Source organism: Muntiacus reevesi, chromosome 6 (genome assembly GCF_963930625.1).
Source record: "Muntiacus reevesi chromosome 6, mMunRee1.1, whole genome shotgun sequence".
In the NCBI taxonomy this organism is placed as follows: domain Eukaryota; kingdom Metazoa; phylum Chordata; class Mammalia; order Artiodactyla; family Cervidae; genus Muntiacus; species Muntiacus reevesi.
In genome coordinates, this window is record NC_089254.1 from 5,009,345 (window position 1) to 5,030,416 (window position 21,072).

The 21,072-nt window shown below is 51.6% G+C and overlaps 1 protein-coding gene across 7 annotated transcripts in view; it reads left to right on the forward strand.

Moving 5' to 3' along the window:
• GRB10 (growth factor receptor bound protein 10) overlaps window positions 1–21,072 on the forward strand; it is a 216,560-nt gene that overhangs the window by 170,976 nt on the left and 24,512 nt on the right. For all 7 annotated transcript variants that reach the window (XM_065939818.1, XM_065939823.1, XM_065939817.1 and 4 more), the window contains 6 exons: window positions 4,704–4,860; window positions 11,018–11,133; window positions 12,134–12,202; window positions 14,495–14,632; window positions 16,501–16,611; window positions 18,267–18,365. In XM_065939818.1, coding sequence (XP_065795890.1) covers window positions 4,704–4,860; window positions 11,018–11,133; window positions 12,134–12,202; window positions 14,495–14,632; window positions 16,501–16,611; window positions 18,267–18,365 — 690 coding nt within the window. The remainder of the gene's footprint in view (window positions 1–4,703; window positions 4,861–11,017; window positions 11,134–12,133; window positions 12,203–14,494; window positions 14,633–16,500; window positions 16,612–18,266; window positions 18,366–21,072) is intronic.

The following is a 21,072-nucleotide window of genomic DNA, read 5'->3' on the forward strand; positions in this document are numbered from 1 at the left end:
AATTTATTGCAAATTTCAGAATCGGAATCCTGCCATGCAGATAGCATATGTTCTCATATTTTCTGAGTATATAAGGAGGTGTTACGTTGGACATGATTTGCTCTTCTTTTCGTTTTTTGACATTTAAAAAATTGTTTTACTTTAGATAGTTTATATACTAGTGAAAGGTTGTTGCTGAATGATAAGATGCCAGGATTCTTGGCCTCCGGAGGAGACAAATTCAATCCGGGGCCAGAGACGAGGCTGGATCGCTCAGAGCTTTTGTGTAATAAAGTTTTATTAAAGTATAAAGGAAACAGAGAAAGCTTCTGACATATGCATCAGAAGGGGGCAGAAAGAGTATCCCCCTGCCAGTCTTCAGCTGGATGTTATATAGTCACTAGTAGTCTGTTAATGAAAAGAAAGGAATGTCTTAAAACCCAGAATGGCACCAGGCCCCTCAGCCATAAGATGCATTTTGGGATAATCTTGGCACCAGATGATTCATCCCAGGCCATAAAATGATTGACTTGAATCTTGTAGAAGGGCAGATTACCATACAAATAGTTTCATTTACATAGACTAGGGGAACAATATCTGAGTATAACATACTGGTTTGTCAAGTAGGTTCTGAGCCTTTTGGCTGAATGACTTGAAGACAGAGTCTGTGGTAAATGCATGGCACATTAACATAGCTTAAGACAAACATTTCCATAAGAAAAATGCATGGGTTAACTCAGGGTTTGAGAGTAGTTAGCTTCAGGTGAAACCAGGTGTCATTATGGCAACACAGTATTTTAAGAGAAACCTCCTTTTAAATTTGTATAGAGAAGGAAAAAAGTATTGCTAGTTTGTTTCCTCCTGCCACTTAAGAGAGATAAAATCATCTGACACTTACAGCCTATTTCCTCCCTGTGGAGACCCCTGGCCTTCCTGCCTGTTACCCTCTCACTAGGATATAGTTGATTTACAAGGTTGTGTTCACTGCAGGTGTAAAACACAGTGGTTCAGTTAATGCATATACATGGATCTATTCCAGGCTTCCCTGGTGGCTTAGGTGGTAAAGAATCTGTCTGCATTGTGGGAGACCTGGGTTTGATCCCTGGGTTGGAAAGATCTCCCTGAAGGAAATGGCAACCCACTCCAGTATTCTTGCCTGGAGAATTCCATGGACAGAGGAGCCTGGCGGGCTACAGTCCATGGGGTCACAAAGAGTCAAAGATGACTGAGCAACTAACACTTTCATTTTCATATCTAGTCTTTTTTCAGATTCTTTTCCCATATAGGTTATTCTGTAATAAATGGTAGTTTTGTCTTTAAAAGCAATTAGCTGCTTAATTTCCTTTGCAGTGCAAAAGCGGAAAACTCAGCAGTTGGCTTTTCTGACTGACTTGTTCCCCCTGAATCTCAGCGATCATGAGTTCTGCTGTCTTAACTGCAAACTGGAGTCGGTCACGGCTGTCCAGGTCTGGTCCCCCACCCCTCGCCTGTGTCTCAGGCCTTGAGCGAGCTCCTGCCTTGTCCCCAGCTCCGCAGCGCATCTGAGGGCACCCCGGGGGTAGGCAAAGGGAGCCAGGAGCTGTTCAGAAGAGGCTCCCGTTAGCCCCAGCCAGGCTGACCCGTGAGGCTGCTGCCGCTGCCAGATCCCCGCTTCACAGGCACAGAGAGGCCAGGCTCAGCCAAGTCCCCTTGGCTAGTTGCTGATGAGGCCGGACTGCAGTGGGTCTATTCTCCCCAGAACCCCCACCTCGTCAGGGGGTCGTGAGTGATGCTTCCCCTTCCATCACTGGGGTCACAGAGCCAAGGAGTGACCGGGCTGGACTGGCGCTGCAGGTCTGTGTCCCGAGTCCCCCCGCCACCTCGCAGGACCCAGATCCGTGTGTTCCCCAGAGACCTGTGTGCCCTCGGCGTCAGTCTCATCCTGGCTGAACTGTGAGTTGGTGGAGCAGAGGCCTTGGTGGGCGACAGGGAAGAAGCTCCTGCATCCTGCCCTCGCAGGACCATGAGCATCTCACTTGGGAACTTAGCCTGCTCCCCAGCATCCCTCAGCCAGGCCTGCTGCACCAAACGCAGAGATGGAAGACCCTCACTTGTTTCCAGAATGAGCCCGGCCCTGCCCAGTTGCTGACTGGAGGGGTGGTGGGCACAGGGCGAGATGCCCCTTCTAGAGCTGCTGGCGTTAGAGGCTGGCAGTTCCAACAGCATCTTCCTTTGTGCATTTGTGTCGGTTACACTCTCCTCTCTAGCTCGCCATGCTCCCTGGGTGAGACTCGGTGTGTATGCTGGCTTCCTTGGGTTTCTGTCTCTGGGTCTGTTTCATCTGGTCCGCAGGCCCTGGTGGCTTTGGAGAGATAACTGGATAGCGCTGTGTTGGGAGCAGAGCTGGCAGTACGGGATCTGAAGCCCTGTCCCGGCAGCCTGTGACCCTTGTGTCTGTCTGTGTCACAGGCCGCAGCCCGCCCACCCCACCCCCAGCAGGTCCCCTGGCTCTGGGGATCTGAAAGCTGGGGACGTGGCCATATGACAAAGCACATCTTAGATTTTAATACTAGGTCTATATTTAGGCCTCTGGGAGCATGGTCTTGGAGCAAAGGGAAGTGAAGAAAGAGTTTAAAGGAAAGTGCTGTAGGACTGAAAAGAAGATTTAAAAGCTGCTGCTACAGCTGATTTGGGCAGGAAAAGACTTGGAGAGAGATGGGAAATGCACTTCAACCTAATGTAAATTTCCTAGGGAAGATAATATTCGTTGTAATCACAGATAAGTTCACTTAGAAACTTAGGAAAGAAGGAAAATTAGGAACATAGTGATTTGTATGTATGCACTGCTATGGAAGATTTATATATTTATAATTTACATATTTATAATTACATATGTACTTGTATGTAATTAGCATATATATCAGTTGTATGAATTCTTTTTCTAGGTTTGTTTTTCTTTGTTCTTACAAAGCTTTTACCTGTACACCAGAGACGTGTTTTCTTTGTTGAAATTCCATTTTGTTTTCATAAACTCAGTCATGTTATCTGTATTTGAATATTTAACTGGTTTTAGAGAAGTCGAACTGTCCTTCAGTGAAACATCAATTCCAGAAAAGACGTGGAGTGGGTTTCATTTAAGGTGAATGTGAGTTATAAGCAGGCTACTGGGTCCTGATCCCCCCCCACCCCACCCCGGGTTGGAGGGCTAGTGGAGAGGTGGTGGGAACAGTGACCCTGCCCCACTGACAACTCAGTCCCCGGGGTGGTCCTATCTGCCCTCTGGCTGTGAGAACTCTGCTGTGGACAGTCCTCGGGAGAACGCACCCTCCCTGTGGACTTCATCTGAGCAGCTCACCATCCCCTGCGGGACTCCTCGCAGTGGAGAGAAATGTTCAAAGTCTGCACTTAATCAAACTGCGAGAAAAGGCCTTGGAGCGAGGAGGGAGGGAGTGGAGCCAGCCCCTCAGGGCCAGCTGACACCCAGGCCGCAGAAAGCTCCAGCTCCAAACTTGCAAGTGATAGCATGCCTTGCGGGGCTCAAGGTTGCTGAGAGATTTGGCAGCCAGGCACACTCCGGCCAGGCATCCTGCCTGGCGCTCACTGCCGTGGGGGGTTGAGCGGGGGTTTTGCTGGAGCCCTGGTCTGAGCCTCGTGTTGCCTGTCGTCATCACCTCCACTCGGCGGGATCGCTGAGTAGGAGAGTGATTGCATCAGGCCCAGGCAAGGTCCTGATTGGTCTGCCCCCGTGGCTTGATTCATAAGCTAGAGGACCGAGCCGAAGACAGCCTGGTAGCGGCTGCCCTGCGCCCAGAGACAGCCTGCCCAGCAGGCTTCTGTCGGTGGGCCAGCGCCTGGAGTGGGGGTCCTGCCTGCCAGGCACGGTGGGAGAGGCTGGGGACACACTGCCCTTGAAGACGCAGTCTCGGTTTAAAATGCCATCTTGTTCCTCTGACTGCTTCTTCCACGCTGTTGAGGTAAGATTTCTTTAAGAATCTCATGTTTCCTGTCAAGGCTACACCCCTATTGATTTTGCAGCTGGGGCAGAGAGAGTGTTTCATCCTCTGGATTTCTGCTTGGCCATCCCCCTGTCTGGGAGCTGTTCCTAGGTCATGGCTTTGAACGGCACTGGGAAAACGAAGCTGGCTTGGAATTTTGTAGCGGGGAGGGGCCAAAGAGTTTTGGGACTGCCCTTTTTAGTAGTTTAAATTTTGGCATGTGCATATTACTTTTCCTCATCTTCTTCCGAAGCCACAGTGAATATGAGGTGGGTAGGGGATGACAGGAGGAGGCAGTGGGTGCCAACTGCTGCATGGGGACCCTTGGGAGGGAGAACAGCTGGAGGCACCGGAGTTAGGGTTACTGCAGGGCGTCTGTTGCTTTGTTTTCCCAGTCGGTTCAGCTGTAACCTGTCCAACCCCAAGACCACCAGCATCACTTAGAAGGAATTCTGTCGCTTCCCGAGACAGATCATGGCAGTGCAGCTCATACACTGGTTTGGCTGTATGTCCCCGAGATCTCCTGGGTGTTTTCAGAGCCTGTGGTGGAATCCTGTGTGCCCTATGCATCCACAGGGGGATGAGAGGGGAGTGTTGATGGGTGCAGACTGCGGCCACCTGCTGCTTGGAAAAGCAGTAATACATGTTGGAGCGCCATCATCTACGCTTTTCCCGTTGTATGTTGTATCAGAGTGTATTTCTGAAGACCCATAGTTGTTCATCCGCAAGTGTCCCCTTCTTGTGTTGCAGGATGTTAAAGTCTTCAGTGAAGACGGGACGAGCAAAGTGGTGGAGATTCTGGCAGACATGACGGCCAGGGACCTGTGCCAGTTGCTGGTTTACAGAAGTCACTGTGTGGACGACAACAGCTGGACACTGGTGGAGCACCACCCACACCTGGGATTAGGTGGGGAGCAGCTCTGGGTGGGGGCGCTCCAGGAAGGGGAGCAGCTCCGGGTGGGGAGCAGCAGGGGGCTGCTCAGGGTGCTGTCAGCTGCAGACCACCACCCCCGGATGCCAGACTGTCCCTGCAGGGCCCCCTGCCAGTGCAGCAGGTGATCTGTGCGTGCTACTGCTGCTGCTCTGCTTCTGAACTCTCCGCTTCCTCGCTCCCGGCCCTCTCCCCTCTGGTGCTTTCAGAATCTCGCTCTTGGATGTTTAGAGCAGTAGTTCTCACGGGCTTAGACACAGCAGGAAGGGGGGTCCCTCTGGTTCACCAGGACGACGGGCTGAGAGACCCGGGGCTTGCTGCACGCCTGTGCTCGGGGGTCAGCCAGAGGTGCCCTGGAAGATGCTGGCATCACTTTGCAGAGCCGTTCCCCCACCCGACGGGGTCGGGGGGCTGTGGGGACCGCCTGCAGAAGGGCACAAGGAGGCCCCCAGGAGTCGAGGGGGCAATGTCACCTAAGTTTGAGTTTCCCGCAGTGTCTCTGGGTATTTGAGAGAGCAAGAGATTATTTTGAAATGTGTTCTATTTCCAGAACTTATTAAAGTTTGGGGTTTGCTTGTTTGGTGGCTTATTTCAGGTAAGGAAGCTTTTCAGACTTGCATTTAATTTCTTACTGGATAATGGATGGTGCTTCCAAAATCATAGGCAAGTATTTAAAACCAGAATTTTCTGTGAGTCAAGAGCTCTATTTTCTTTCCATGTCTTGAAGGAGAGAAAAACTGCACAGCTTGCAAACTTCTTCCCACAGCTGAAAGTCTTTTCATAACCTTTTAGAACAATTAATAAATTGAAATTAAACCTAGGTCTGGCATATTCCTTTCACTAACGGGCATTTGTGCAGCTCATATTATACAGTCTAAGCCCACGTCATACCAGGTCCGTTTGAGTTGGCATTGCTTGAGGCCACATGTTCTGGCTCCCTGTGCTGTCAGACAGACGGTGTGTGGTTTAAAGTGAGCACTACGAACTTCTGACTTCTTTCCTGTCACTGCGGATGTGCAGTGCACTTGCGTGTCATCAGAGGCTTTTTCCTTCGTCCCCAGCAGCCTCCTAGCGGGTACATTCAGTGGTGCTCAGCAGGGCAGCTGACTGAAAGCCCCAGTGTGATTCATCAGTGAATGGACCCTGGTGCTCTGATAGGGCCACCCAAGGCATCTGCTGACACGCAAGCAATTTGGAAACTAGATAGTGTCGGAACCCTGCAGTGTGTTTGCACACACGTGTATATGGACATGTATACATATGCATGTACACACGTGCATATATATCCATGTACATGTGTACAGACATGCACAGAGAATTAATTTTAAAGATGTATCTGCATAATTAGATCCAAATATAATGAATATTGTTGAAAGACTATTCAAGAGTCTGACCACCTCTAAGTTACAAGGAACTATGAAAGCATCGTCAGCAGATATTCTAATACATGACTGTCACTGTACACAGAGAATATATGCAGTGGATGCAGATACACAGAACATTGTCGCATTCAAGGACTGCTTGAGAAATTTTTGTTCAAGTATTTCTTTTCATAGCACCTGGTTCCTGTAACATCACATAGTAGAGACATGATATATGTTAAAACTTGGGAAATGATTCCTCACATGAAGAAAATTTATTCTGAGGGAATAAGAAATGACATTCACATACACAGTACTCTCAGGGATGTGATAGTCATAAGTTTTATTCTTTATTCTTACTCTTAGTCACAGATGGATTGACATACTGCCCTTTAGGGAACAACAGTTCATTATAACCAAGTAAAAAGGGGGGACAAAGAAGGAGAGGAGCAAGTAAAATCATAAAATGACAAAGACTGTTTGGACCCTGTTTGACAAAAAGAAGTCAGTGAGCTGAATTACAGACACAGAAAGTCCCCTCAGAAGGCTCTTCCTCGCTTTCTCCCACTGGGTCCTTCAGGAGCAGTGAGTGGGCCCGTCGCCCTCGTGCCCGGGTTCTGTAGATGGTTCTGCAGGCTTACATCCACCAAGTCAGCAGCCTCCGGGGAAGCCTCCCACTGTCCGCAGGGAGCTTACCCACTCCCGTCCCTGTCAGTTCTTCTCTTTGTAATCTGAGCCTATCATTTTCTTTCTGACCTGTTGCTCTTTAGGTGAAAGTCCTATTCTCACCATTTATCCCCCAGCATTTAACAGTCAGACGCCCAGCAGCGGGAAGAGGAAGGTCTGGCAGCCTGTCTCAAGCTTTCTGTGGGGCAGGGCTATGGGAGCACCTTTCACAGAAGCGGGGTGTTTCAGCATAACTCCCCTCACATGAGATGTTCTCTATGCTAGATGCATTCTTGTGTTCCCAGGACCCCCGCCGCATGCATCTGCCACCTCTGCCCCACCATCCTCAGGGCAGAGCCGCCAGCCCCATCTCCCCGGTCACTGACTCCCCCTTCAAAAGGTCACAATCTTGCCAAGTGTATGGCGGGAATGCTCCTGGGACCTGCATGTGTACAAGGCTGGGGGCTCAGGCCAAAGGGAGATGGTGCGTGCTGATCCCTAAGGCAAGTGGCTGAGTCAGTGTGTAGGCTCAGCCACAATTACTGTGCCAGTCTTTGCAGCTAAGCTATGGTAACCTTAACAGTACTAAACTTTTTCACACTCAGAAATGAGTGGTGATTTAGGAGATGTGGGACAGTTACTTCCTTTCCATTAGTCAGAGACCATGCGTATGTGTGGGGTCTCCAGCCTCTGAGGGTACCCTCAGCAGAGCATCATGCTCACGGGGGCACAGGAGCAGGGGCAGCTGCCAGCATGAGTGGGCGGCATCTCTGGCTGGTGGGACCCTCTCTGCCCTCCCCCTGAACTGGACTTGCTGCCGCAGCCAGGAACACCTCCTGGTGCTACTGGCAGCCCCTACAGGTCCTGCGGCACTTTGGCTTAAATGTTGGGGCAGAGCCCTGAGTGATCCGTGGTCTTGGGTGACTGTGTCACAAGTTCCCTGATTTGGGTATGTTCCTGGTCAGATGAGAAGGGTATGGCAACCGCCCTTTGGAGGGCCCAGTGCATCCGGACCCCGACGTCTGCACATGCAGACAGGGGTCGTGGGAGGAGCAGCTGCCCACCTTCAGCCTTGGTGCTCACAGCTGCCTTTGCAGGCTGATCCTTGTCTCTGTCCCTGTGTCTGTTACATCTGAAAGGCACCAAATGACGCCCTTTCCCCACTAACGGATACACCTAGCGGGAAGCTGCTTGTTGGGCAGATCTAGACATCAGGATGCTTTCTGAGGGTCTGTTTTGCTTCTCACAATTCTGTGTAGCCAGGCAACGCCCTGGGCAGCGGTTCGGTGCTCTGATCTGTGCCATGTGGGCGGTGCTGGTGCTGTGGGGCCGCGGGGGTCAGCGAAGTGGGATGCTGACACCTCCTAGTGCTGTCGGCTGGGCACTGGGTCTGCCAGCCCCACCCCACCCGCTGGGGCTGCGCAGGTTTCTGCCGAGGAGTCCTGTGTCTGCTGCATGGCCACAGAAGTAAAATAGGCTTTTTAAAGAAAAATTGAAGTGTAGTTGATTTATAGTATTGTGTTAGTTTGTGCTTCCCAGCAAAGTGACTCAGTCCTACACACGCACACACACACACACATGCACACATATATATTCTTCTCTGTATTCTTGTCCATTCTGGTCTGTCACAGGCCCTGTGGTGCACAGTAGGACCTTGTTCACCCATCCTGTATGGAATAGTTTGCATCTGCTAATTCCAGCCTCCCAGCCCTTCCCTCCCCCAGCCGCTTCCCCCGGCAGCCACAAGTCTGCGCTCTGTGTCTGCGAGTCTGCTTCTGTTTCACAGACACGTTCACTTGTGTCGTAGTTTAGATTCCACACAGAAGTGATACCGTGTGGTATTCGTTTCTCTCTTTCTGGCTTACTTAACTTGATATGGTACTCTCCAGGTCCATCCGTGTCGCTGCACATGGCACAGTTTCATTCTTTTTCATGGCTGCGTACTCTTCCATTGTGTACACGTGCCGCATCTTCTTTGCCCATCCCTCTGTCAATGGCTGTTTAGGTTGCTTCCGTGTCTGGGGCTCGTGGAGTCAGCAGAGTGACCCCGGGCAGAGACGCATCTGCTGCTGGGACCCTTCACAGCCTGCTAATGCTGTTGTGTGTGGCTCTCCCAGGCTGCTGGGCCGGGAGGAGAGGAGCCTGCCCAGACGTGGCGTCTGGGTGCCCCATGCAGCTGGTAGCTCGTGTCAGGAGGACCAGGTCATGGCCACCTGCTGTTTTATTTCTCCTTATTCTGCCTGTTATGTGCATGTGTTAGACACTCAGTCATGTCTGACTCTTTGCAACCCCCCGGACTCCTCTGTCCATGGCATTCTCCAGGCAAGAATAATACTAAAGTGGGTTGCCATTTCCTTCTCCATATTTTACCTGGTGGAAAAAACCTTCATTCTATAAACCAACCATTATCAGCCTATTGGGTTGTAGTTGTTTCCCCCCCATAACTATAGAAATATTTTTCTCTGAATTAAAATCTTCAGGAAAGTCATGAGTTTGTTTTAAATGGAAGACATGTGCTTATTCCTATTTTGTTGTTGTTGTTATCTACCTTTATTTTATTCTATGTGCTGACCCCTGTCTTGGAGGCAGACGGAGCTATTTTAGCCATGCTGCCCCTGGTTCTTCTCTTCGTCCTGGGGAGACCTCGCGCAGTGCGTGTGGTTCCTGAATTGCTGGCCAGTTCCCCTCACATCCGGGGCCTGTGGGTGGGTCCCTGGCACTGCCCGGTCTGGCCCATGCTGAGGTGCCCGAGCTTTCTGTCCATCAGGGGGAGGAAATTCAGGCTTTGGGTATGTCTCTACCAAGGAGTCCTGCCCTGATATCAAACCAAAGCTGAGTGTGCTCTGCATGCCATCATACCTGGCTCAGGCCAGCGCCCTGGTGACTGTGTCCTTCATGGACAGGAGTTCTCCCACGTTCTGAGATGCCTTTGACTCGGAATGCTCTCGCCCTCCACTTCATCCTTCCTTGAAGATGAGACTTTCTAGGGCTTCCCGGCTGGCAGTGTAAAAGGAGGTGGGGGCTGGGAAGGGCTGACACGGCCCTTTGGGGTCGATTCATAGCATCTGCTTCTCCACCACTTTGGCCTCGGCTCACGCACGAAGCTGCCCTGGGTTCCCTCTGGCCCTGTGCCGCCTTAGGGAATGGGCTTGGTGCCCGGCCGCCCCGTCGCAGGCTGCGTGTGGACACGCGGAGGGCGCCGGACCACGGAGCAGACTGCTGCCTTATGGCCCCGTGGAGCCAGAGTTCAGGCGACGCGGGAGAGCCCGCCCCCGGCTGATGGCGCGGCCGAATCCTGCGCCGAGGAGGGTGTGTGTGCACGCTCGCACGAGGGCCGTGCGATGCGCGTGTCCTTCCCAGCAACCCGCCCCAGCTGTGGGAGCGGCTCCAGGATGCGTGTGGCTCGCGTGGGCTCTGGCGTTCAGGCAGGTGTGGCGCGGGCTGCCTGCTGGCCACTCCCTGCCCCATGCTCACCCCGGCGGCTGAGTTTCACGCAGTCAAAGCCGTGTGCTGACCCGTGTGCTGCCCCTCTGCCCACGCACCTGTGCATCCTCCGTGCTCAGAGCCCTCCCGCTCTGTCTCTGGGTATTTCCCAGTTGTTAGAGTCCCTGTTCTTTTCAAGAGTTGCCATTGCTTAATTTAAAGGCAAAACCATTTACAAAGAGTCCTTTTTAAAGATAGTTTTTATTTGGCTATGCCAGGTCTGAGTTGTGGCATATGGGTCTTGGTTGCCCCACACATGTGGGCTCTTAGTTCTCTGACCAGGGATCGAACCCACGTCCCCTGCATTGTAAAGCAGGGTCTCAACCGCTGGACCACTAGGGAAGTCCTATGAAGAGTCTCTATTGACTCTCCTTAAGTTTTGTTGATGCCAAATTGAAAAGAAGTATGCAAAAGCAAAGACTGACCTGAGTTCCTTATACTCTGAGTCCTCAGACCTCTCATGCGCTTGATAATGCACTAAAGTGAGATTTCAGTTTACTTTAGCTCTCAGTCTCACCTTCACCACAATGCTTAAAGGATGGAAAAGTCGGGTTTTGTATTTGGTTGTGAGGCTGCCTTGAAGGCTCTGCCTGTTTCATCTCCCACAATACTTTCTCCTGCAGAGCGGTGCTTGGAAGACCATGAGCTGGTGGTCCAGGTGGAGAGCACCATGGCAAGTGAAAGTAAATTTTTATTCAGGAAGAATTATGCAAAATACGAGTTTTTCAAAAATCCCATGGTGAGTTTTATCCCTTTGGATTTGGGGTTTGGAACTCTGGAAGTATTGCAAGTATAAACTTCTTGAGTTTCATTGTAGCTGACCACAAAATGACTAACTAAGATGTAGTGGGAGGCAGATGGTTTGAGAATCAGTTAACCCAGCAATACTGGCTCAAAACTGTCTTTGTGATGCGTAACTGAATGCCTTTGTTCTGACCAAGGTAACCATTGCCTTTTCCCAAAAGTAACAGCGGGTGAGGAGGTCAGTCTCTAAATGGAGAGAGAGAGCTGGGGTGGGCTTCTTCAGTTATTTTGGAAGTTCTTAGTTCAACTGGAGCCACTTGGTCAAATAGTAAAAACTCATTACTCTCGGCAAGTTGCAAATATTGCTTTGGGATTATTCGGGGAAGAATCAGTAGAGAAATCAACATCCAGGTATAATGAGCTAGTTTCTTGGAGTTTTCTATTTGGGGGGCTGGGGCCCGTGCCTTGTGGGATGTCAGGATGGGGAACCTTGTACCTGCCGTGGCGTGAGCCCCAATCCTGAGTCACAGCAGCGGTAGCTGTGGGGAGAAGTCCCGGTGCCTACTTCTGGTCCTGATAGTTTAGCTGCTTTTTTATTGAAAAGAAGAGATTTGAGAACTGCTTTTGGATAATGCACCAGAAAAGGCTTCTTCACGTCCCTGTGCTCATTTCCTGGTTTCAAGAGTTCTTTGTCTTCTGCACCCACCTGTGTCCTTGAGTTAGGGGCCGGGGCAACCCGCTGCCCAAGTACACTGTGAGGCGTGGGTCAGAGAGGGCATCACGGACTTCAGACTTGATCCTGCATTTAACAGAAGATGCAGCCTTTTGAAGACAGTGTTTCCACTGTGTAATAAAGAAATTAAAAGGACCGTCATTTTAAATACAAATTGTCCATAATCGTACCTGTAGGGATGTTTTTTGTTCTGGCATATCTGTAAGTATGTTTTCCCCATTTGGAAGCTAACCTTTACCATCTTTGTTTTTCCACATCCTAGAATTTCTTCCCAGAACAGATGGTTACGTGGTGCCAGCAGTCCAACGGCAGTCACACCCAGCTTTTGCAGGTACAGAGGCTTCTGCTGGAGTTTCTGCATAGATGCTCTTGGGCTGTCCCAGGGGCCTGGTAGAAACTTGGATCAGTTGAGCTCTTCCTCACAAATATGAGCATTGGCTCCTGTTGGAATTTAGAGTATCCAGGAATAAATGCTTACTTGGGAAAGCTGTGTATAGCCAGGCTTCCCAGGTGGCGCTACTGGTAAAGAACCCACTTGCCAATGCAGGAGACATAAGAGACTCAGGTTCGATCCCTGGGTCGGGAAGATCCCCTAGAGGAGGGCATGGCAACCCAGTCCAGTGTTCTTGCTGGAGAATCCCATGGGCAGAGGAGCCTGGCAGGCTATAGTCCATGAGGTCACAGAGCTGGACACAACTGAAATGACTTAGCATGCATGCAGCTAGGCTCCCTCAAAACAAGCACTTGGAAACAGGATAAACTGGCAGAGGCCATCAGAGCAGGAGGGTGGGGTAGAGAAGCTGCAGTTCCCATGTTCCCTGCGAGTACCACCCCCAACCTCCAAGCACAAGGCCCTGGAAATCGCTACAGAAAGATTGGGTCTGTCTCATAGTAAAAACTGATTCACGCATGCATACTAAGTCACTCAGTCATGTCCAACTCTTTGCGACCCCTTGGACTGTAGCCCACCAGGCTCCTCTGTTCATGAGATTCCCCAGGCAGAATACTGCAGTGGGTGGCCATGCCCTCCTCCAGGGGATCTTCCTGACCCAGGTATCAAACTTGCATCTCTTAAGTCTCCTGCTTTGGCAGGTGTGTTCTTTGTCACTAACACCACTTGGGAAGCCCCCAGAACTGATTAGGTTGCTCTAAAACCTTTAACAAGTTACTTGTTAGACTCTTAAAAAAAAAACCAACACACCTATCTTCATTGTCTCCTCACTTCCTAAAGTCTGTTCCAAGTTACACCTGGCCTTTCCCTCCCCCACCAGCTGCCTCTCCACATTTAGTGCTGACTCATGCTCTTCTAGGAGGCCAGAATATTCCTCTGCACCCCTAAAAAGGTATCTCTTAACAGCGTGTTAAGTGAGGGAATAAACAATTCGCTAACGCAACCAGCACTCTCTGCTGCTGTTGCTAAGTCGCTTCAGTCATGTCCGACTCTGTGCGACTGCCTACATGGCAGCCCACCAGGCTCCCCCGTCCCTGGGATTCTCCAGGCAAGAACACTGGAGTGGGTTGCCATTTCCTTCTCCAATGCATGAAAGTAAAAAGTGAAAGTGAAGTCACTCAGCAACCCCATGAACTGCAGCCTACCAGACTCCTCCATCCATGGGAGTTTCCAGGCAAGAGTACTGGAGTGGGGTGCCATTGCCTTCTCTGAACCAGCACTCTCTAGGTGGCACCAAATATGAGAGAAAGTACTAGAATGTAGTTCCTATAGAATTCTCCCCTGAGCCCTCCCTTTCCTGCTTTATTTCTTCTGCCTCTGGAACCTGAGAGCCTCTGTGTTCTGTCCTGGGCCCTCCCACCAGAGCATCTGTCTGCTCTGGGCTAGAGTTGTCAATACTTACTTATCCTGGTTTATGCACAATGAGGGGCAAATGATTTCCTGCTTCTTAGTTGCCTGATTTGAGATGATTTGGTGCTTGGTGAGTGGGTACAGTGATCTCTGGAAACCCCAGAAGCACTGCCTGGGGGCACTAGGACCTGTCCAGCTGGCCTGTCCCACTTGCAGGAGGAGAAGTGTCTGTCTCAGTGGAGGGGACCTACAAGGGTCACCCCAAACCTGGCTCCTGCCCTCTCTTTCCCAAAGAAAGAGGCGCTGCCAGTGGGCGGCGTTAATGGGGACAGTGGGCTGCCACCAGGGTGCTTGTTTCAGGAGACGGACAGACACAGGATACGCAGCTTTCACCAGAGGACATGTGGTCAAAGTGATGGCCAGATGGTTTCTCTCAGCCCACACGCTCCTGATTAGTGCTTCTGGCACTTCTGTTGCCCCAACTCTGAGGATCAGACTGGGATTTTTAAGGAAAAATAGAATAAAGGGCAGGATGCTTAAACATATGGTCTTATTAGGAGGTTTCTGACTTCTGTTTTTCAACGTTAAAAAGATCTATTTGCTTGTGTGTGTTTAAACATGAATTATATTTTAGGCACCACCAATTTAGATGGGAATTTTAAAGACTTTTGAAAAGAAAAACATTTGAAAACAATCAATTTAACACAAAAAGAGTATTTTGGTAATTCATAAAATGTCCCAATGTCAATGATGCTCATAGTATATCTGTTCTCATAATTTCACATCAGTATTACCTGACTTTTAAAATTTGCTCTTCAACAGAATTTTTTAAACTCCAGTAGTTGTCCTGAGATTCAAGGGTTTTTGCACGTGAAGGAGCTGGGAAGGAAATCATGGAAGAAGCTTTATGTGTGTTTGCGGAGATCTGGCCTCTATTGCTCCACAAAGGGAGCTTCGAAGGTGAGTTTTAAAGCCGCAACTGCCAGTCACAAGGCTGGGAGGGTTCCGAGTAAAGGTGCACACCGTGGCCGCCTCCCAGCTCGTGACTTATTAAGCTGAATGTGCAGCCGCTAAACTCAGAGATCCTGGTGCACAGGTCTCCCTGGGAAGCCAGATGATGACAGACCTAGGGACCCAGGGGCTGTGTGCCGCCCCCCCCACCAAGCGGGCCAGCCTGCGCTCCCTCTGTGGGTTGGCAGCAGAACCTCATGGCGGTCCGAGTCCCTTGGAAGATGCTGACTTAGTGTCTGTAATTTGGACGTTGGTGTCTAGGATAGCCATGAGGATATTCAATAGATTATTGTCACCCTGATGCCAGTCTAATAAATGTTATTGTAGATATTTTATGGAATAAATTGCAGGTTGTGTGTACCCACACTAAGAAGAGGAGGTGAGGGATTGCAAATGGCTGCAGGCCTCTGAAGAGAGTTGGGGTATTGTGGGCTGGCCTTACTGGGGTCTCTTTTGGTGTCTTTGCATTTCTGATCTATTTTCCTGTAACATCCGAGGGCACCTGCCATGGGAACATATCCAGCTGACCTTGGCCATGCTTATACTATCCAAGAGCTGTAGTCTCTTCTGTTCTTGCAGGAGAGAGAGGGGAGGAGCTGGGGACGCCAAGGGAGGGTGCTGGCCCAGCCTCAGGTTCTGGGAAGTCAGGAGAAAAGGAGCCTGGCCGCCAAAGAGGAGGGTGTGGCCACCAGGAAAAGGGGGCGTGGCCACTAGGGAAAGGGGGCGTGTGCTGGAGGGGAGGGGTGTGGCCACCAGGGAAAGGGGGCGTGAGCTGGACGGAAGGGGCATGACCACCAGAGAGGAGGGTGTGGCCATCAGGGAAAGGGGGCGTGAGCTGGAGGGAAGGGGCGTGGCCACCAGAGAGGAGGGTGTGGCCACCAGGGAGAGGGGGCGTGAACTGGAGGGAAGGGCGTGGCCACCAGGGAGGAGGGTGTGGCCACCAGGGAAAGGGAGCGTGAGCTGGAGGCAAGGGCGTGGCCATCAGAGAGGAGGGTGTGGCCACCAGGGAGAGGGGGCATGAGCTGGTGGGAAGGGGCATGGCCACCAGAGAGGAAGGTGTGGCCACCAGCGAGAGGGGGCGTGAGCTGGAGGGAAGGGGCGTGACCACCAGAGAGGAGGGTGTGGCCACCAGGGAAAGGGGGCGTGAGCTGGAGGGAAGGGGCGTGACCACCAGAGAGGAGGGTGTGGCCACCAGGGAAAGGGGGCGTGAGCTGGAGGGAAGGGCGTGGCCACCAGAGGAGGGGCCTGGCTGCACGCCCTTCCTCTGAGGCTGCAGGTCTTCCTTGGTCACAGGGAGGTCCACTTCCTAATTTCCCGGCCCTGATTGTGTGGCTTATGCGTCCTCCTCATTGCTGCTGAGCCCCAGGTCATTTGTCGCCTGGAGCAGGAAAAAGATGCAGGATGGAGAGTTAAGGCACAGGATGGGACAAGCTATTGATGCTCCCATTAACAGTTTTTTGCAAGCACAGTTGGCCGCTGAACACTCAGCGTAACAAAGGTGGTGGGGGTCTTGCATTTGAGTGTGTGCGCCTAACCTTCACCAGGGTTTGCAGATGTCCTGGTTACCACTTTGAATGTTACCTTATGAGGCGGAATATCAGATACATTGTATCCATCTGTCTGAATATTGGGAGGTTTTTAGCGGGCCCTGGGGGATATGATTTTAACTTGGAACTTACGTTACACCATGTAGACTGTCAAAGGGGAGAGGTGTTGAGAGCGCGCGTAGACTGCCCTCTGCTGACAAGGACAGGAAACACTTGCTCTTGGCAAGTGCTGAGACGTTCCCCCCTATAAACCTGACCACCTTCCTGCAGGAGCCCAGACACCTGCAGCTGCTGGCCGAGCTGGAGGACAGCAGCATCTTCTCCCTGATTGCCGGCAGGAAGCAGTACGGCGCCCCCACAGACTATGGCTTCTGCATAAAGGTACCGCCCACCCCAAGACTCATGGACCGCATCCCACTGTGAACTTTGAAATTAAACCAACGACCTCCTCTCTTGGTTGTTGCTTTTTTAAAATAACAAACAATTTCACATTGGATTTATGCATTGATATAAAAATATTTCATGTGTGCTTTCAATGTGTCAGTCTTTGAATAGCTCAGATGCTCAGAGAAAAGCAGAATCCATGATAGACAACGCCACATGGCTTAGGGACGATGGGCCCTGTGACTTAGGGACCCCCCCCAGCCTGTTACCTCAGTGGCCTCCAGGGTACTGAGTGAGCTGATGCCTTCTGTGTAGGCTTCCAGTAACCAAGACATTAGACTAGGGGTGACCACAACTCTGCTTCTCACTGTGCAGGTGTGTGAGGGCACATGCTCACACATATACTCACATGTGCATGTATGTACCTGCACACACCTGTGTGAACAAGCACATGCACACATGTGCACATGTAGACATATGTGTGGACACTTATGTGCACACACACACAGTCCTTCCTACTCTGAGGCTGTGATTCAGTCATCATAATAGCAGATATTTACTGAATTACCCACTGTGCACGAGATATTCTGCTGAGGTTTCTACCTCCATCATCTTCCTGGGTCTTCCCGGGTGCTCACAGGGTGGGAACTGCCCAGCCCTGTTGCCCACATCAGTGAGCGAGCCCGTAGTCCCCCAGCTGGGCTGTCTTCTAAGCCAGAGGAGGAGACAGGGCACAGGGAGCCTATTCCATCCAAAAATACCATTTTTCTGCTTGACTTAGTGAAGCTGCCTTGGTTACAAGTGGTAAGAACCGACCTCAAACCTGCTGAAGGCCATGGTGCACAGGCGGCTGGTGGAGAGCGTCTGGGGGGTGGGGGGTGGGGAGGGGCTGGCGCCCTCCGGGCTGGCACCTCCCACCCCCTCTCCTCTGGCCCACACGCCAGCCCACAGCCCTGCGGCCTCTGCCTCACCCATGTATCCGCCACACGGAGGGCTGTCCTTCAACCCTCCTTGCATCCAGGTTCCCAGGGCAGAGAGCTGGGTTAATCTGACCCCGCGGGGCCCCTCGGGTCTGGGCTCAGAGGGCCCAGCCCAGCCTGTGCCTGCAGGCTTTCTTCCGTCACAGCTGGCCCTGCCCCTGGCCAGGCACCTGCCAGCTCCTCTGCCTCCTCTGCGGCCACGTGGGTCTCCCTCTCCGGACCTTTCCACAGCGTGCGTCCTTGGTCTCCACGGCCCTGAGTCTTGGAGGCTTCTCTCTGCCTTGCTCAGCCTGTGGGTCCTTCCTGTGGCTGCCTCTCCCTCGGAGGTGACTGAAGGCACCTCCTTGCAAAACCCAGGAGTGGCTGTCCTTCCAGGAGCCCGCCCTCCCGGGCCCCACCACCTTGGTGGTTTGCATCCCTGTCTGTGTCCCCAGCACCCACTGCGGGAGCAGGACTGGCCACTCAGCTAAGCACTGTGTAACCAGCTAGCAGGCCCGGCCTGTGCCTCACAGCGCCGTGAGTGATGCCCAGTGCCCAGACGCACACACCTGCCCGTGCTCCCGCCTCTGCCACCTGCTGGGCTGTGCTGCGGGTGGAGCTCAGCTCTGCCCTGAGACGAAGGCTGGTCCTGACTCACTGTCACGCTCACAGGTCTTTCTTCTCCGCCTTTAGCCAAACAGAGTCAGGAACGAGGCTAAGGAGCTGCGCTTGCTCTGTGCCGAGGATGAGCAGAGCCGGACGTGCTGGGTGACAGCCTGCAGGCTCCTCAAGGTGGGTCCCCGTGGCTGCGGGGTGTGTGTGTGTCAGCCCCGAGGTCACGGTGTGGGTCATCTCCTGGTCACTGGGTGTGTCGGCCCCAAGGTCACTCTGTGTGTGTGTGTGTGTGTGTGTGTGTGAGCCCACGGTCACTATGCATGCGGCGGTCACTGCATATAAGACCCCGAGGTCATAGCGTGTGACAGTGCACACCTCTCCATGGATGATGCCTTTCCCCTCTGCGTCCCATCACTGGGCTCTAGGAGTTGAGGGTCCTCACGTGTGTTTTCAGAGTCTGAGAAGCTCCCACAGAGCCATTGTATCAGTGGAGCCGGAGCCAGTTCCTGACCTAGAGCTGGTGTCTTTTAGGGAGGGAGCTGGTGGCATTTAGGGAGGGAGCAGGCTGTGCTGCGCTTTGCAGGACATTTAGCAGCCCTGCCCTGATCTCTCCCGTGAGATGCCAGCAGCACCCTCGCAGCTGAGACAGCCCCAAGCGTCCCCTGGGTGTGTGGGGTGGGTTGAGAACCACTGCCTTAGAGAAATGGGGAGCAAAAGGTCGGGACCAAGGAGTCAGCAGATGGGGGTGGGGTGGGCACACCCCATCAGGAGGTTGATGGTTTTCCTGACAGCATCACACTCCGGAATTCCCAAAATGCCAGGGCCTTGCAGGAAACATGACAGATCGTCTGGCTCCTCACAGGGTCTCAAGGGAGATAGTGTCTCCTGACAATAATTCTAAAGGAAATGTCTTGCTCAGACCATCTCATGGGATCGCACCCCACAGCAATTTCACAGAAACAGCCCAGGTGACCTTGCATGCCCTTTAGTAGAAGCGCAGGGCCGTGCACCGCCCTGTAATGTGGCAGAGTGTTCCTCCGCACACACACACCACGTGCTGGAAACTCCTTGGTATAGAAAGTCCCCCTGAGTTACAGGTTAGCTGATAAAACAGACTTGGCCCAAGTCAAGGGCTGGAAGGGACGCGTGTCTGCTTAGCTGCGGCCGCCACATGCAACCACCGTCTCTTAGAGAAGTCCCCAGCTGTCCTGAGGCTTCCAGCTACTCCGAGACTCTGGGTGGCGTCCCTGGGAGACAGATGGGGGAGACTGAGCTCTGAAGACTCCCGAGAGGCAGCCAGTGTTCTTCTGTCCCAGAACCTTACTTTGTTTTATTTTTTGTCACTGAAAAACAGAGAAGAGTTAACATATACATTTTACTGTTCTGTAATAGAGGAGGAAGTGCTGCGCCAGTGCAGGACGTCCTGTGTCACAGGCTGCCCCTGACGCGGTGGTGTCCTCAGTCGCTCACTCGTGTCTGACTCTGAAACCCCACGGACTGCGGCCCGCCAGGCCCCTCTGTCCATGAGATCCTCCATTTCCTCCTCCAGGGGATCTTCCCAACCCAGGGGTTGAACCCTTGTCTCCAGTCTCCTGCATCGGCAGGCAGGTTCTTTACCACTCTCGCCACCTGGGAAGCCCCCTGCTCCCTGACAGTCAGTCAGTTCAGTTCAGTCGCTCAGCCTTGTAGGACTCTTTGCGACCCCCATGAACTGCAGCACGCCAGGCCTGCCTGTCCATCACCAACTCCCAGAGTTTACTCAAACTCATGTCCATTGAATCGGTGATGCGATCCAACCATCTCATCCTCTATCATCCCCTTCTCCTCCTGCCTTCAGTCTTTCCCAGCATCAGGGTCTTTTCAGATGAGTCATTTCTTGGCATCAGGTGGCCAAAGTATTGGAGTTTCAGCTTCAACATCAGTTCTTACAATGAATATTCAAGACTGATTTCCATAAGGATGGACTGGTTGGATCTCTGCAGTCCAAGGGACTCTCAAGAGTCTTCTCCAACACCACAGTTCAAAAGCATCAATTCTTCAGCACTCAGCTTTCTTTATAGTCCAACTCTCATATCCATACATGACCACTGGAAAAACCATAGCCTTGACTAGACCAACCTTTGTTGGCAAAGTAATGTCTCTGCTTTTTAATGTGCTGTCTAGGTTGATCATGACTTTTCTTCCAGGGAGTAAATGTCTTTTAATTTCATGGCTGCAATCACCATCTGCAGTGAGTTTGGAGCCCATGTAAAGTCTGCCACTGTTTCCCCATCTATTTGCCATGAAGTGATGGGACCGGATGCCATGATCTTAGTTTTCTGAATGTTGAGCTTTAAGCCAACTTTTTCACTCTCCTCTTTCACTTTCATCAAGAGATTCTTTAGTTCTTCTTCACTTTCTGCCATAAGAGTGGTGTCATCTGCATATCCAAGGTTATTGATATTTTTGCCGGCAATCTTGATTCCAGCTTGTGCTTCCTCCAGCCCAGCGTTTCTCATGATGTACTCTGCATAAAAGTTAAATAAGCAGGGTGACAATATACAGCCTTGACGGACTGCTTTTCCTATTTGGAACCAGACTGCTGTTCCATGTCCAGTTCTAACTGTTGCTTCCTGACCTGCATACAGATTTCTCAAGAGGCAGGTCAGGTGGTCTGGTATTCCCATCTCTTGAAGAATTTCCTACAGTTTGTTATGATCCACACAGTCAAAGGCTTTGGTGTAGTCAATAAAGCAGAAACAGATGTGTTTCTGGAACTCTTTTGGTTTTTGGATGATCCAGCGGATGTTGGCAATTTGATCTCTGGTTCCTCTGCCTTTTCTAAAACCAACTTGAATGTCTGGAAGTTCACGGTTCACACATTGTTGAAGCCTGGTTTGGAGAA